The following is an 18,199-nucleotide window of genomic DNA, read 5'->3' as shown; positions in this document are numbered from 1 at the left end:
CAAAAATATTTCAGGATTGTACATTTAAAATGGCATGTATGTCATATTTGAAACTAAATTTTCTCTCATGCCATTAAATAAAAACCAGTGTGTGAAAAATAGCCCAAATTAAAATGGATGCCAGAAAGTTAAAAGCTTGATAGAAATCCTGTAGTATAGCTGAAGATTCTTCTCTCCTCGTGCACCTAACAGTCTTGGCACAGTGTCCAGGCATGGCCGGCTCGCTGCTGGGGGCAGCATTCTTGGCTGTGAAGGTAGAGCATGCCCTCTGTCACTCATGAGGAGCAGTCCCATCCAACTGTCTCTTTTCAACAACTTTATCATCAATCTCTTTATTAACAGCTCCACTGCAGACTGAGAACATAAACAAGGACCAATGCTCATGCCATATTTCTGGAAGGCAAAGAGTACCAGGCACCATGCAATGCGCAAGTTTGTAAAGAGGGTATTTGAAGCAGAAGAAACTGAATCCATAAAAAACTGCTTTTGTTTAATGTATTAAAAATATACATTTTATCATGCCGAAGGTCTTAATTTAGGAGCAATCTAAAATTGACTGATTTTGAAAAAAAAAATCAATTAAAGAATATTCCTCAACTTCAAACTCCAGAAACTTCCCTCAATTGATTTCATTTTGCAGCTCAAATTGAACTGTCATATTAGTCAGGGCTACATGATCTAATATACCTTTCAACTTTAATAATTCACCATTCATGCAAAGAAAGTATTTTATGTTTTAAATGCCTTAGGACTGCATATTATTACTATAGAAGCAAACTTATACCATAATATGAAGATAATTGTTTTCAGTGAACTCTAATAAATCTGTGTATCAATTAAAACAATTGAAGATTTTTTTTGAACTACATAAAATGTGACCCAGAGTAGCCTTATCAGGAAAATTTATTTTTAAAAGGACAAACGTAAAATGTATTCATAAAATGAGAATTGCTAGCTTGTAAATAAGACATACAAATTAGAGGAAAGAGGCAAATAAGATATGCTAGCTTGTGAGATGTCCAGTGTCTGTATGGGTCTCTGGAATTATGGGGCTGTTTAAATGTACTGGCTATTTTTCTATGTTAAAAAAAAATATTCAGCTTACTTAGCCAACTAAGTCTGAATTTTACCATCATACATTAATAGCATTTTGCTTTATTATTCTTTTCCATTACAGCTGAAAGTCTCATCTGGGTACAAAGTCTTATTTAAAACAGTAATTTACTGGAACACTGAGTTTGAGAATATCTGCATATACCATTAAGCACAGTTTTTTCATCCATCAAGAGGTGGTTTTATTTGAATTAGTTCTCTCATTCAATATCTTTAAAAGCTTATTTTGTTAGTTTTTCATTAAAACACATGTAGGAGCTTCTTACTTGCACTTAGATGAATTAGAAACATTTGACTACAATATTAGACTTATGTATATACAGAAATGCAGAAAATTTTTAGTGAATGTGACTTGACCCAATTCTCTAGATGTGAAACCTCCACCCCGCCCAAAAAACTGCATTATAGAATATAGTGAAAATAGAATATGACTAAACTTTATTAAAAAACCATTAGTTTAAATATCCAAACAAACAGATGGGACATTCAGCAGTAGTTCACTGTATTGTTTTTTAAATAATAATGCATGCTCTCTGAAGTTTGATATCAAAGTTAACATTTTTTGGTGATGACAGTGGCAGATGTTTGATGTTTATAGATATTTCAAATATTAGTTTGAACCTTGTACACACATGAAATTGCATCTGTCTCTATCAACAAATCCATGCTTTATTTTTAGTGAACAGTTAAAAAAATATTTAAAGATGATTAAATAAAAAATGGTTATTACTGTTATGTTCTATAGCATGAACATTGGGATCTTTGAAAACATGCACCTATAGGGCGTATTCTTTATTATTTTTATGGAAGAGTGTAGAAGTGGAGATTTACTTAATTCCATGACTTCCAATGAATTGTTTGTTCACCTATAGTAATGGTCACAAGATGCTTTTCAAGTGGACAACTCCAAGGAATTAAAATGATTAAGCTGTAGTGACCATTTGAACATATGAGAATTCTTTTATAAGTAGTCACATATTTTCCAAGAATGTAAAGGGAAGAAAATAAACTAAAGGAACAAATATTTACATACCAAAAAGCTATTTTCCTTTCACTGTTAAATTTAGTTGGGATTTGAGTATGGACAAGTGTAGCTTTTACTGTGTACTCTCTCACAAGTTTGTTTTGTTATTTCAGCTGTAGAACTGTTCAGCCTTTTTTTTTTATTTAAACATAGCACTTACAATGAAGCACAAGAAGAGTTAGATTTTTCAGGGTACATTTAGTTATTTTCTTTTTATATTCCGATTACTACTTAAAGCTACTGTTCACTTACCACCAGAGGCAATGCTTTGCAGCTCTTGGAGGAGCAAAAGGTGTGATAAGAAATAGTGTAAAATAGGGGTCTAGAGCACTCACTGATCCACAATATAAAAACAAAATTTTAGCCAACAATCACTAGTTCAGTGAAGCCTAACTCAAACTAACATACCCAAAAGTATACTAGCTGTGGAAATTAGGAGCTATTTTTATTAAAAGCACAGTAGTAACAGTCCAAATTTAAGTCAAATTTAGATCACATTTCTAAATGTTTGCTGGATTGGGCCCGCAAGCTAATAAGATCAATCAAGTGATGCACAGCTACTGGCACCTTTTGAATTTGTAGTTTCAGTGCATGCTGGAGTCAGTGGAAGAAAAACAAGAGAAACAGTGCCATCTGCTGATCATTTATATAATTAACTGCTTCCAAGACAGGAAGCATGGTGAGTTTTACAGAGTATACCATGACTGTTTCAATTAATATTTTTACTTAGAGCAGTGATCGGCAACCTGCGGCCCATCAGCGTGCTGGCCGCCGCTTCCTACAGCTCTCATTGGCCAGGAACAGTGAACGGCAGCCACTGGGAGCTGCGGGGGGCCATGCCAGAGGATGGTCAACATCAGTAAAATGTCTCGTGGCCTGCAATCAGGATTACCCTGATGGACCGCATGTGGCCTGTAGGCTGCAGGTTGCCCACCACTGCCTTAGAGGATAAAAAGTTAGATCAAGCTTTTAAAAAAAAAAAATAATAGTCTACATAAACTGATTATATATGCTATTTTTCTAGCTTTGCCTACTCCAGTCTTTAAGATTTTGAGGCAGGCACCCAAGTCAGGGAACAAGAACAGGCTGCTATTCAAATGGATTTGTTCTTTTTAAAACTAAGCAACGACAGAAAATAGCAATTTACATTTTTCTTCTAAAAACAGACTAAAATTTAGCATGCTGCTAAATGCCATTTTTTAAATCCAGACAATTTAAAAGTGCATTGTTCTTTTCAGGCAGCACTGCATTCTATATCAGCAGAAACAATTAAGTAATTTAACTGACAAGTCTGGAATAAAAACAAACAGGAAAAGCAATTTTGGACATTTGAAGAAAATCAGGCAAATGTGGGATTGTGCTGTTTTTTATTGTGTTTTCAATGGAGAAATACATCATCTGTTTACAAAATAGCTCTTGAAAAATACAAGGAGTACAGATACTATAAAACAAAGCAAACTCCAGTCATGAGACACTACGTACATCATGCGAAAGCAACAGTCTGATCTCCAGGTTATGAAAACTAGAATTAAAAAGTCACTATACAGAAAGATTCCAAGTTCCCAGCTTGGCAAAACTTGGGTGCAGTTACATGAAATGTTTAATAAAATGAAAAAAAGATTTCCCAATGTGTAAACAAAATGACAAAACTAAATTTGTGCCTGGCAATTTCGATCTAAACTCCATACTACACAAAATACACAGACACCTTGTACACTTCAATTGTTAGTATAACCTTTTTTGAGGTGGATGACAGCAGGCTGCACAGGGCAAGGGAAAGAGAAATATTGTATACTAGACATCTTAGACAAATGGCAAAAAGAAAAACCTCAGTTACTGCACAGCCTAAGAAAAAAAGTAAGCTACACTCTGACTTTGGAAAATTAATTTAGAAGGATATGGGGAGAGAGAGTGTAAGTAATTTAATTTTAACATGAAAGAAGCACATGTAATAGGATGGTGCACAATGGGAGGAGGAAATTCATAAAACATGCTAATCAGAAAGTATGGGAAGGATGATTTTTACCATCCCAGTTATTTCAGACTAAGTAATAATAACAAAGTTTGTTATCTACATCCGGTATTATCACCAACATCCCTCATGTTTCCTAAACACTGATGTTCTGCTGCTTAATCATGAGAGATTCAGTTCTTTTAAAGAAAAGCTTTGCTGCTAATCCTTTTTTGCTAGGACTACAGAACAAAAAGTAGGAGGAGTAAAGAGAGCTTGCTAGATGTCAAGTGCTTTCTAGAAATATGATTGTTAAAAATTCAGTGTTGTTCAGTATGTAAAACTACTATTTTTGATAAGCCATCTAGAAATAAAAAAAGATTAAAATCGTTGGGGAATTTTTTTTTGCCTTTATATTTAAAATTTGAAATGTTTTAATGCAGACAGGACTTTTATGGAGTGTACAAAAATTATCTTATATTTAGTGGTCAAAAGGCCATCAAGACAGGTGTTATGCTTCACAGGCACAGTTTATTCACTCTGAAGTTTTAGCCACAGGACAAAATTTGGTTTTTGTGCCTTTGGGCCCCAAAGTATTGGGTTTATCTAATATCATGAGTTTAGGTTCTTAAAAAAAAACAAAACAAAAACATTTGTTTTTGATCTTTGTCCTATTTTGTGCATACAAGCTGCAAAAAACATTAAACACAAAAGCTTTTTCCAAGAAATATGGCAAGGGGATCAGCAAGGGAGTAAGGAGTTTGATTAGGTCAAAGGAAAGTGTATTTGCTGTTTGATCGCTGATCTGTATGCACCATAAAATAATCCTATAAATAAAAATAGATCACATCTTAATCATGTCCCATCAAATACCAAATGCTTCCCAATTATTTTCTCAACATATGTCATATAACCTCAAGATTTGACATTTTATTTTAAAGGTTTACTGCTGCTTGATGGTAATTTAACTAGATATACTGTACACTTTGTCTTCAATGCACAGTATATCATAGAATGTTATCCAATTCGCAGATTACTAGTACTGAAGAATCTCTTCAATAAAAATGAAAGAATATCAGTTGAATATCTAAAATTAGTCATACTCCAATAAAAAAAGGTACATAAAAGTGCATTCAAGGGATTCTTATGCCAGTTTTAGCTCAAAATTTTTAAACAATGCATCAAACATAAATCCAATCAGAATGTCAATTACGGCTACAAATAGTGTTCATGTTTGTTTTTAAAGGCAGTAATCCTTCCAAATATTTAATGCAACTGTTGCTAACACATTAAAAGTACTCCTGGCTTCACATACTAACCTGGACTTCCAAAGAGGTGGTGATTACAGCCCAGTCAGGGAAGTGCACAAAATATACCTAAATCCATTTGCAGTCATGTTCTAGTCTTGCACCCTCCATTCTCCTTTTTTAGCATTAGAAGACAACAGGTTGAGTTGGCAGATATTGTTTATGGACCCCTGAGGTTGTTTTTACCGATTCAATCTCAGTTTTATTGAATTCTTGATAACAGGAATAGGATTTGCAGGGAGAGCAGGGATATCTGAAAGGTCTGTACTGGGTGTTTTCTGACATGAAAGAGGAAAAAGGAAAAATGTTACATGTATTTTAAATTCTCCAAAAATATTAGTTTAACAAGAAGCAAATATCTGAGCACCAGGTTTTAAAGATTTATGTTGTAATATATTTTGATAAGAGTATTCAGAAATATGTACCAAAAATAACGTTAATTACAACTTTTAGCCAACAGAAAAGGTGATAGTTATGGAAAGAATGTTTATAATAGTCCCTCTCATAGCATGCATTTAGTTTTCTACAAGTTGATGAAATAGGAAAAATAGAGCTCAACAATAACACTTGAAAAATTCCCACACATAGGTTTATTGCACAAGTCCTACAAATGCTATCTGAATTTTCATTCTTCTTTAGGATGATTTTAAACTATTTGATATCTGAGATCCCGTCTTGTGGAGGCGCAATGAAGTACAACTGTAACCTATTTATCATAATTTCCTATTTCAGAAATAGGAATCTACACAGCTGATACTGATAAAGTTACAGGATTTTGTAGTTTGTTCATGAAACCAAACTAAACTGCACACTTGAAAAATGCTCAGAATTTAAAAACAGTTTACATTGTTAAAACAGTTAAAAATTCTAATTGATTATATTGTGTCCATATTTAAAAGATTTGCCAAAAAGTTTGTGCTACCAACAACTGCCTAACATCAGTTAGGCTTTCCATATTAAAGAACTGCAAATAGTATACTATTGTTTGATGGCAATAAGAAAATTTCTAACGCTCAAAACTGGACTCAGAGAAAAAATGAACCAAGTTGGCTTCTCCTCATTTGTGGGGAAAAAATGAAAAATATTAAAGAAAGTTAAAACTAATGCAGCACAACTCATTAGTATAAAACAAAACAAGGGAGCAAAACAAAGAACACGGGACTCCAAAGATTTATTATGAACAAAAAGGATACAAATTACCAATATGCTTAAGAAACCCTTTATTTTCTATACTTAATTGTCAAATTTTTATTTAAAATAATTTTCAGTTGCCCCTCTCCTGACCATATCGCTTTAGACATCATGGTGATCAAATTATTTTGTACTGCCTTTCAGAATTTATTAGGAAAGCTTATTTCTTATATGTACGGTCAGTCAAAATTCACACAAGCTTTTTCGTGCACAGGGAAAAACAGTGCACAGTACAATGACTACTGTGTTTACTGACCTTCCCCTATAAATGAACTGAGGTAATAGTGATGGATATGGCAGTGAGTGTAACAGAAACAGAACTCAGACAGTACACAATAGCTGTTGTATCTTTATTCACTTCAAACATTTTCTTGTGCTTTTCCCTCAGTTTACTCCTATGTTCTGGCTCCTGGTAGCCAAACTTTCTAGAGCTTTTGAATTATTGACAGGAATAAGCAGGAGCATGCTTCTATGACTTACTCTGTGCAAAGCAGATAAAACTGGGAAATATAGTGACAGATGCAGCAAGACCTAGATCAGTGGTGGGAAACCTATGGCCCGCAGCCCGTCAGGGTAATCTGCTGGCGAGCCACGAGACAGTTTGTTCACATTGATCATCCGCAGACACAGCGGCCCACAGCTCCCAGTGGCCGTGGTTTGCCATTCCCAGCCAATGGGAGATGCGGGAAGCGGCAGCCAGCATGTGACTGCGGCTCACGCTGCTGCCTGCAGGTCTTATTGGCCGCAAACCACGGCCACTGGATGCTACGGATAGCCGTGCCTGCGGATTGTCAATGTGAACAAACTGTCTCTCAGCCCACCAGCGGATTACTTTGACGGGCTGCAGGTTGCCGGCTGCAGGTTGCCCACTACAGACCTAGATACAGCCCACCAGAATTTTGCAACATCCAAACTGCATCTCTGCCATGATTGCAACAAATCATTTTCTGAGATGTCAGAACTACAGAAACTTAATAAAGAACATAGGTCTTGGACAACTGAAAACTTTCATTTATTTCAATATTTGTTACTAAGTGAGCTATAAAGATGCTGATTTCTGTGAAGCAAACCATTTTATCTTTTTTTGCTGAGCATCTACAATACATAAAACCTAGTTTGTCACAAATTATGTAGGTCCCAAGATTGTTTGTTTACTGCTTACCCCATTTCAAATCAAGTTAAGTGACCTATGCAGCAGCACAGCTATTTAAAAAAGTACATGTCTACAAGAGGTTTGCCATGGTGCAGCTACATTAATGGAGTAACAATAGTGCATTAAAACCCCAGTGTAGACTAAGCCTGGTTTTAGAACTGAAATTCCGTATTATTTGTAAACAAAGGAAAAACTTAATTATGGTGCTAGATTGGGGGGAGGGATAGCTCAGTGGTTTGAGCATTGGCCTGCTAAACCCAGGGTTGTGAGTTCAATCCTTGAGGGGGCCACTTGGGGATCTGGGGCAAAATCAGTACTTGGTCCTGCTAGTGAAGGCAGGGGGCTGGACTCGATGACCTTTCAAGGTCCCTTCCAGTTCTAGGAGATGGGATAACTGTATAGTTGAAGACTCATTCTTTTCAGGGTATCTATTGAGAAGCAACATGGTAGAACATGTGAAGTTCTCTTTTTAACATATATTTGAGAGCCTTAAGCAGCTATCTCTGAATAGCAATTCGTTAACTGACTTGTTTGGTTTTAAAACAGAAGTCCTCCCCCTCTTAGATTACATCATAAAGGGCAGAACAAAGAAAAAAAAGTGAGCCATACTTTAAGTTGTCAAACACAACTGAGAAAAGATAAGAGTTAGTCCAGCTTTTCTAACAAGCAACACAGGCACTAAGAAATAAAATACATATGTAAGATGTGAATGTTGTGAAGTAAGCACAAGCAACCTGCCATACAGATATCTATATGAAAATATTCCATTATATATTTCTTTGCTGTCATTATTTTTAACATTTGGATTTACTTTAATCTCAGTATTAGGTCATCATGATTAAAATATTCACAATATAACACTTCTTTAATGTCAGTACCTGAGGAGCTTGCAGAGATGCCACTGTCTGAACAGTTTCTGTTTGAGAAGAAATATTTGCTTCTGCATCAAGTTGTTCCTTTGAAAAAAACAAAAATAAAAAAACCAAATGCTCGTATATATCCCTTAGAAGCTACACAAACAACATTCTAAATATAGCCCAATGTATCCCAGAATGAGTTGCACACAGGCAGTCTCCACGAAAACCAGAGTGGCTCTGCACTGGTACAAGTATCTGTCTATGTACATCTCAGTGCAGGATCAGGCATATGTATATTATACAGAAGCAGATAGGACTATCCAGTGCATCAACTAAACATTTTTGTACAACAAAAAAATTAATTGGTTACCTATTAGAATGCCCTGTAGCTCGCCTAATTTACATAGTTCCTGATTTGTCACTTACAACTTTTCCAGGAATCTTTCACATTTGGATCCATGTGGGTGGAAATCTTTAAACAAGAAATTATCTCAGCATTTTTTTGGTCCAACTCAAAATAAAGTGTTAAGGATTTTTTTCCATATTCTATTTAGCATATCAAAGCTCCTTGATCTGTAAAAAGTACACTATAAGCAAAGGAACATGTAAAGTCACAGCATTTGCCGCAGATTCTATTCTTTGCTCTAGCCCTTTTCCATTGAAGAGAAAACTTTAAAAACATTAACCAAATGTAAAATATGGCAATATTATCTTCCAAAGTCTGCAAACAGGCTGAAATAATAGCTCTGAGATGTGAAATGTCCTCAATGGGAGAACTTTGAAAAATGGAGATGTTAGTTTCCATTGTAGCAGTAATACCAGCCAATATGCTTTCACCTCAACCCCAAACTATTGTACAAAATTCTAATAATTCCCTATCCACCCTGGTATCTTATGGTACAGTTATATATAGTCAATAAAAATCTTCAGCATGTTAAAAGAGAAAATTGGAGGACAGAATAAATTTCAATTTATCATCAAAACAGGGTCTTCTGTACCAATTATTTAATCCATTAACGACCTTGATTTTTCACTTTAAATGCAGCATCTGAATAACCTCCGATCTGACGTATAAGACTGCCAATGGAACGCAGGGGCCAAGAAACAGAGTTTAGACCAGTTTACTGTGGATTATATGGGAGCCTGGTTGTAAATCAAGTAAATCATACATGCCACCTATATTGTCTGTTCCATTTATGATGCAAAACGTTTTAAAAATTCCAACTTGAAGTCACAAATTACACTGTGTACAGCCAGTTGTTGGCACAGAACCATGGAACCAGCTAGTCCTAATACCTAATAGACTAAGCAACACTGGCATCTGAAAGAAAATCAACATGTACTCCCATGTCAGAATTAAATGGAACAAAATGTAAGAGGGAGCTTTAGGGCTAGGTGGTGCAATGAGTTATTTATATTGCAGTAGCAGAGTTTTCAGTCGTAACTGAAAGGTGTTTGAATTTAACTTAGACTAAAGTGGAATATTAAAAATATAACGCAATTGAAAATTAGTGCAATATCAGCATTTGCTTGCAAGCAACCCAGGAGCTTTTAAATGAACACTGCCTTATGGAAGAAGCCTGCACAACAACACCTGCCAACACTAACAGCAATGGCTAGAAATATGCATAGTTTAACTTGTATGGGCAACACAATATATTCCACTCTGTTTAAAAATTTAGGAGTCATATATACCTTAGTTTCCATTTTATCATGATCACTCATATCAAGACAACTAGCATCTTCATTTATTTCATCCTGTTAAAACAAAACCTTTTAGTAAAGTACATTAAAATAGGCAGAAAAATAAAGCGACAAGAAGAAAACTTTTAACGGAACTCAAGATAAACTAGTTTCACAAGCAGAATTTACAAACACCGGTGGTAAAATTGTGTGTTCTTAAAGACAAAGTGTGGAATGTGTTTAGTATGTGTGTTATTGTTTGGTGTATAACAAATGACCTAAGAAATTTTTGGCTTCAAACAATTCTGATTTCACTACTGTTGATTTCGGATTCTGTGACTATCTAGGTCTCCATGTCCCTTCCCGAGAACATCTAGTCCACTCTGTCACACTGAGGCAGGATTATGCACATCTAGACTGCCCCTGACAGATGTTTGTCTAGTCTGCTCTTAAAAACTTGTAATTATGGACATTCCACAACCTCCCTTGGCAACCTGTACCATTCCTGAACTATTCTTATAGCTAGAAACTTTTTCCTAATATCTCACCTAACTCTTTCTTGCTGTAAATTAAGGCAATTACTTCTTGTCCTACCCTCAATGGACAAGGAGAACAATTAACCACTGTCCTCTTCATGAGGACTTTTTACTTATTTGAAGACTTGTCTCCCCCTCAATCTTGCCTCCTCTAGACTAAACATGCACAATTTTTTCAACCTTTCCTCCTGGGTCATACTTTCTAAACCCTTTGTCACTGTTGTTGTTCTCTAAACTCTCTCAGATTTGTCCACATCTTTATTCAATTGTGGTGCCCAAAACTGAACACAGTACTCCACTTGAGACCTCACCAGTGCCAACTAGAGCAGAACAATTACCTCCCATGTCTTTCATCTGACACTCCTGTTAATACATCACTGAATGATGTATTGCCCTTTTTGCACTAGCACATAGTTGACTCATGCAATTTGTGATCCACTCTATCCCCAGACCCTTTACTGCAGTATCACTGCCAAACCAGTTATTCCCCACTTTGTATTTGTGCATTTAATTTTTCCTTCCTAGAGTGCAGTACTTCGCACTTGTCTTTATTGAATTTCATCTTGTTGATTTCAGACCAAGTCTCCAATCTGTCAATATCTTTTTGAACTCTAATCCCATCCTCAAAAGTGCTTGTAACCCCTCCGCAGTTTGGTGACATCTGAAAATGTTATAAGTGTACTCTTCACTCCATCTTCCAAATCGTTAATGAAAATATTGAATAGTACCAGACCCAGAACAGACTCCTGCAAGACACCACTTGAAATGCCTTCCCTGTTTGACAACAAACCATTGATAACTACTCTAAATATAGTTTTTCCTCTTGTGTACCCACCTTACAGAAATTTCATCTAGACCAGTGGTTCTCAACCATGGGTCCGGGGGCCCCCTGGGGTTTCAAGGGGTCCTCCAAGCAGGGCCAGCGTTAGACTCACTGCAGCTGAAGCTAAAGCCTGAGCAACTTAGCTTCACGGGGGCCCCTGTGACATAGAGCCTCAGGCAATTGCCGCGCTTGCCTAATGCTGGCCCTGGCTTTTATATGCAGAAAACCAGTTATAGTGGCTCAGATGGGCCGTGGAGTTTTTATAGCATCTTGGGGAGCCTCAGAAAAAGGTTGAGAACCCCTGATCTAGACCACATTTCCCTAGTTTGCTTATGAGAATGTCATGTGGGACTGTGTCAACAGCCTTATTAAAATCAAGATGCATCACATGTACAGCTTCCCCTCCCATCCACTAGGCCAGTAACTGTATTAAAGAAAGAAATTAGGCTGGTTCAGCAAGATTTGTTCTTAACAAATCTATGTTGGCTATTACTTATCACCCGATTATCCTCAAAGTGCTTAGAAATTGATTGTTTAATCATTTGTTCTATCATCTTTCTGGATATAGACTCATAGACTCATAGACTTTAAGGTCAGAAGGGACCATTATGATCATCTGGTCTGACCCCCTGCATGCTGCAGGCCACATGACCCTTCCCTGGACTCTGCCATTGAAGTCCCCAATCCTGTGTTTTAGTGACCTCAATCGGCAGAGACCCTCCTGCTAGTGATCCCTGCCCCATGCTGCGGAGGAAGGCGAAAAACCTCCAGAGGCTCAGCCAATCTACCCTGGAGGAAAATTCCTTCCCGACCCCAAATATGGCGATCAGTACTACCCCGAGCATGTAGGCAAGAGTCTCTAGCCTGGCCCTTGTTGGCCATTATGCTATTTACGTACCATTGCTTGGTTTTCCTTGGCTACTATGTTTTACCATTAAACCATTCCCTCCATAAACTTATCTAACTTAATCTTAAAACCAGACAGACATGAAGTTACCATGACTGGTCTGTAATTCCCTGGATCTTCCTTTCTCTTCTCTACAATGTAATCTCCCCCAAACCATCAAGGCTAACGAACACTATACCCCAATGGACAGATATAATTCTCCACTTTCAATGGGGGTACAGAATTTGATCCTAGGCCTGGAAAGTCTCAAGCCATCAGACCTGCAATTTCTGAAGTTCTTTCCAAAGGTCCTGTATAATTAGAATCATGGTAAAGGCAGTCTGGTTAACAGGTAGAGGGAGATAAAACTGCTGTTGATACTTCTTCCTCAAATAAGTAAAATGTTTGAAAAACATTTTCTATAGAATATGTCACATACACCTCTACCTCGATATAACGCTGTCCTCGGGAGCCAAAAAATCTTACCGCGTTATAGGTGAAACCGCGTTATATCGAACTTGCTTTGACCCGCCAGAGTGCGCAGCCCCGCCCCCCGAGCACTGCTTTACCACGTTATATCCGCATTTGTGTTACAACGGGTTGCGTTATATTGGGGTAGAGGTGTATATAGCATGTTTGAAGGGATAGTATAAGAGATTTATTAGCAATTGCATGGGATGACTTCACTCATAGCTCTGCCACTTGTAGGTAATGGGGACACCCCAAACTTATGCAGATACCACCTTTAACATACAAATGTATTCTATTGACAAAATAAATTATTCAGTTACATTTGGTTCCCTTTGCCATAGCGTTGAAGCCCCATGCAAAGTTTAAAAAAAAAAAACAGACTTTAAAATGGGTGAAATCTTGCACAAAATTATCACATTTAAATTTCTTTTGTCCTTAAATATTTATTCCCTTACACTGAGATTTTCAAAAGACCCAAGCAGGTATAGGCATCCAAATCTCACTGAAATGCAGAGCTGTCTGTCTAACTCCCTTAGGCTCTTTTGAAAATCTCTGCCTTAATTCTTAAAATAGGCAGTAAACAGGATGTTAAAACTCTTGATAACTGCACTCCTAAAAATGTAGAAAGTGTCTCTCTTACTTTGGAAACAACAAAAGTGTGTTTGTTCATGCATTCGTAAGTATATTTTAATCTACTGACTTAACAATTAAGAATAATAGTCAATAAAAGTGATAGTTGCATGGCAAAGTTCAGTTTATTATTTAACTTTAAACAAAGTAATTAAGAAAATTACTTAGAACTTTTTTAGGTAATTCCTTTTCTGTCAATGTTGCTTATCTTTTAAAAAAAGATTTTGTTGAACTATTTTCTGTCAAATTGCAGAAATAAGCTAAATACATTTTGACCAATCATATAAAGCCTGTGTAATGGGTAATAAAAAATGAACTCAAGACTGAGTATATGCTTTTAAGTTATCACAATTCAAATCTGCAACTCACTATTGTCAGAATCGCAAAATGCAGGGCCGGATTCAACTGATTACCTTCTATCCTTTACCCTTGGTTCTGTTTTTATTGTGAAGTGCCTTGAAATACATTAGCATAAAGTACATGCATGAAACAAGTTCTTCAAGTTCATTTAACACTAACACCATAAAGATGGCCTTCCGACACTTAACAGAACTGATTTATTTTACATGTTCTTATTAAGGGTTATCCAGCCAGAGCAGAAAGATGAACACAATTTAACAAGATGTCTCACATGTACCAACTCTCTGAGCTGGCAACGATAATACTAATATTTCTTATGCATGGATACAATTACGATCAAGGATAAAATACCTCTTCTGTTTTTATTTTCTTGGGAGACTCTTCTTTATGAGGGGAAGATGTCCTCTTCACCCCTACGACAGGGCTAGGTATTTTTGTTGCTGTGTTCCCTGATGGTCTTGGTGATTGGTTTGCCAGACGTGTTGAAGAAACAACTCTAGAAATGGTAGGCTTTGGTGGTGGAGAAATGGCTGGCTGTGTGGCAGTTTGAGGAATGCTTTCACTTGAAGTACCTATTAAATGAATAGGATACATTTTAAAATAGTTTCAACGTTTACATTTAAGTTAGACATCAGTTCCACAGTAGTTTGTTTTCTTGATTTCTGTATCTGACCCCACTGGCACTGAGTGAGTTGAACAAATAGCTTGGTGTCTGAGCATCAGATTTGGAACACAGACTACCTGAAACCACAGGTTTAAAATCAAAGCCTAATTAAAATTTTGACTATCAGTCTAACTAGATAAATTGAACATCCTGCACTTTACTGTGTCTGAGTTTGGAGAAAACCTTAAAGGAGACTGGAAGGTCTCTGTTGTGTAAGAACATTACGAGTAGGCATTCATGAGAAAAAAAATGCCCCTTTCTCTCAGTATTGTATTACATGCAGTGAACTAATTAGCTGACTCAATCTGATAACCAAAGATGGTTGCACATATGCAGTTGGTGTAGCTCTCTGGGCATCTTTAGAATGACAAGCTAAGTATAAAATTATAAGAGTGACTGCTCATCAGCATGAATGGGTCACACCACATAGCTGATTGAGATGCGTGAATTAGCAAATCAGGACTGTTCTTGTTTAGATCTTTTTTCAAAATCCAGAGTAGCGTCACACCGACCAGCTCTAGCACTGGCTAAAGACAAGGTTGCTTACATTGGAGGCAATTGTGATTTATGACGCAGGAAAAAGTGGTGAAGTCAGGTCATCCTCATTCAAGTTTTAATTGTACTAGGGAGTAGAAGTACCCAAGAAAGTGGCACTGTTAGGGCTTTAGCCAGTACCTAGCCATTCTCTCCTTCACTGGTATAACTGGGAGCACAGCCATCATCTATACTGGGTTTGCCCTGAGCAAAACTGTGTCGCTATTATGAACAGCGAACGTGAATCTCCATTTTTAGAGGATTTGCAACTGACAAATGTAGATTACTGAAATTCTAGTATATTATGGCTATTTTGATCATTATATCAAAATATCCTGAATCCTACAGGACATGGTTAATGTGAAATCAGTTCAATGAAATAAGGATACAACATGCAGTAAATTTAAATCTTCCAAATTACGATGATACATCTTTAGTAAGATACTCTCTAGAAATCAATGCTAACAATATAGTATGGAATTTTCCCTACCCCCTGAGCTTTCACTGGATATGGTTGGTGGCACAGTGACTTCAGAAGCCTGTATGTTGGTCACGGATGCTGCTGTTACAGCTGGAGCAGGACTGCTTCTGCTAAAACATTGAAAAGGCAAAATGGATAACACTGACAATTAAAATATGCATATGGTATCATACTATTCGCTTTTCATCATATAGCATCAGCACTGCCAAAGACTTGCATTGACATGATTTAGCCAATAGCATCATCACTACCATGTTAGAAAAGGCCAAACTATATCATTGCAATTTTATGAAATATAATGTGAGGATAAGCAAAACAGTGTTAGCAACATTACTGTTATAAACCTGTACTATGTGAAATACTACAGGAGATGGATTATTTCATATAAAATTAATCAAGTTTCAATAAAGTTTTTAAAGCTATTTGAAAGGGAAGAAAAAAAATAATGCCCTCCAAATTTTTTTTTTTTTAAATCTATCATCCCCTTTATCTTCACAATAGAGCAAGCCAAGTGGAGAAGGCTGGCATGATAAGCATGTGTTAACATCCCATATCATCACATGCACATCATCATTACAAACTCAGTCCATGGATTGCCTAATCAAGAAATTGGGATTTTAGCAGGACTGCAGCCTTGGTTTTGGCATTATAATGAATTTTGTTATGTCGAAAAGGATGGGGGCATGATGTGTTAAAAACCAAAATTTAGGCTACATTAGATTTCAGCCCTGAGAACCATGACAGTATGCTTAACTATACACTTTCTTCTCCCCCCCCATTCAAGAAGAGTGCTCAGTAATGTAGAAATCCTGGGAATAGTTTAACAAATGAGAATGATTAAAGAGCAGCTGTCCCAGGCATTAAGAAAAGCTACCTACTTTTTTTCTAAATCATACTCAATGTTTTATAATTCAATTTGTATATTGCATAGCTGTAGAGAGTCCACATTATCATCAGATATTTTGCAAATTAACATAAGGATATGAAAGTGACCATGTTTTCAAACAAAAAGCAAGAGACTGGAAAAGAGTGTATCATTAGAAATGGAATCTAACAGAGCAAATGAAAAAGCTTTTTATTAGCTGTAGACTTGAAGACATAGTGCAGTGATATTTCCCTCCCCCCCACACAGATAAGTTAAGTCTAAGATAAACAATGATAATATGCCCTCTTGTAACATACATGGTAAACACACGTTCTAACTGATGTAACTTTCAGAGGATCATAAACTCGAATATCGAAGGTTAAGATTAAAATCATTACCCCTGAGAGCTTCCAGAACTGTTCAATGGACTTGTCTTCATAGCACTAGTAGGAGAAGGCACAGACGTGCTGTTATCACTGTCCATAGATAAGTCTAAGCTGCTGTCATTCAGGACTGTCAGTCTGACCCCTTCTGTTGAATGCTACAGCCAATCAGACAATAAATCACAGGTGTTACTTATCCCATTAAAGACTGAGAATCAGTTGCAAGTCAATGAAGCAGTATTTCAATTATACTGATAATTTTGTGAAAATAATTAGCTTGAGCTCAAATTGACGATATCTCAAAAAAATGTAAGGTTAATTGTCTTGACATCAGTTGTATAGATAAAGAGCACTTTTAGAGAAAAATAGCATTGATAAGTTCTAGAAGGCACACGAAAGAAGCAAACCAAAACCAACTACATTGAGTGGCTTGAATCTCAAATACAAAGGCTTCTAAAAGTCATATAAAATAGAGATGTGCAGTCCTCAGACTTTTCTACATCCAAAGGTTCCACTGGCCTGCTACCAGAACCTCTTAATTCCTATGTTCAAAATTAAGGCCAGAACTTGAATGATCCATCACCTGCACCCAGATAATGTAACATTCAAGACTAATTTCTCCTGTACTACCTGTGTATCTAGAATTCCAGCTTCATTTCAAGTTTCTTTGATTTTGTGGAATGATAATATCTCAGTTTCAATCAATACAAGTGTCCAGAATCAAGAACTCAAAGAAATTAGGAAGTTGACCTCTGGTCTTGGTCATTTTTATCTATCAACAAGGCTATCAATCCTCATGCTGATCACCAAGTTTCTGTTCATGCTCCAGAACTGCCGAATTAGATGCATTGTGTGAGGTTTATATTTTCCTCTGAAGCAGCCAGCATTGGCTAATGTTGGAGACAAGATACCAACCAACTAGATTCCTACTGGATTTGTTTCAGTCTACCATGTGCAAACTTTGCTACACAATTTAAAGAGATTTTTAAATGATGACAATGGCTTTAAAGGATACGACGTATATTGGGTTATTTATATGAATGCAGACAAGAAAACAGCAATACATAACCATGACATGCATGTTTCCAAAAAGACTTATTTTTTCAAGTCAGCTTTAATATACGATTGCTCTTAGACTACATTCAAAGAATGAGGCAGGGACTTTTTGCATTAGTTACTCTTTCCTGTTGCAATTAATCATGCTCAAACTAACCAAACAGCTTGATCTTAAATTGCTGCTGCCCTTCATGAAATGCTGTTTTGCAGGCTGCCCTTCTTCTGATATAT

General features: G+C 36.5%; 1 protein-coding gene across 2 annotated transcripts in view; it reads right to left on the bottom strand.

The window, feature by feature from the left end:
• Positions 1–3,487: 3,487 nt before the first annotated feature.
• The window catches only part of PAPOLA (poly(A) polymerase alpha), an 80,114-nt gene continuing 65,402 nt past the window's right edge, over positions 3,488–18,199 (bottom strand). Inside the window, exons 17-22 of one of the 2 annotated variants that reach the window (XM_054028449.1) lie at positions 16,928–17,070; positions 15,674–15,771; positions 14,337–14,557; positions 10,292–10,354; positions 8,618–8,695; positions 3,488–5,673 (exon numbers count right to left, since the gene is read on the bottom strand). In XM_054028449.1, the coding sequence (XP_053884424.1) occupies positions 5,578–5,673; positions 8,618–8,695; positions 10,292–10,354; positions 14,337–14,557; positions 15,674–15,771; positions 16,928–17,070 (699 nt within the window). In that variant the 3' untranslated portion in view covers positions 3,488–5,577. Of the gene's footprint in view, positions 5,674–8,617; positions 8,696–10,291; positions 10,355–14,336; positions 14,558–15,673; positions 15,775–16,927; positions 17,071–18,199 lie in introns of both variants that reach the window. The other variant, XM_054028448.1, reaches the window with a different exon arrangement.

The sequence above is a fragment of the Malaclemys terrapin genome, chromosome 4 (assembly GCF_027887155.1).
Source record: "Malaclemys terrapin pileata isolate rMalTer1 chromosome 4, rMalTer1.hap1, whole genome shotgun sequence".
Taxonomy (NCBI): Eukaryota; Metazoa; Chordata; order Testudines; family Emydidae; genus Malaclemys; species Malaclemys terrapin.
This window is presented reverse-complemented; position numbering and strand designations above follow the sequence as displayed.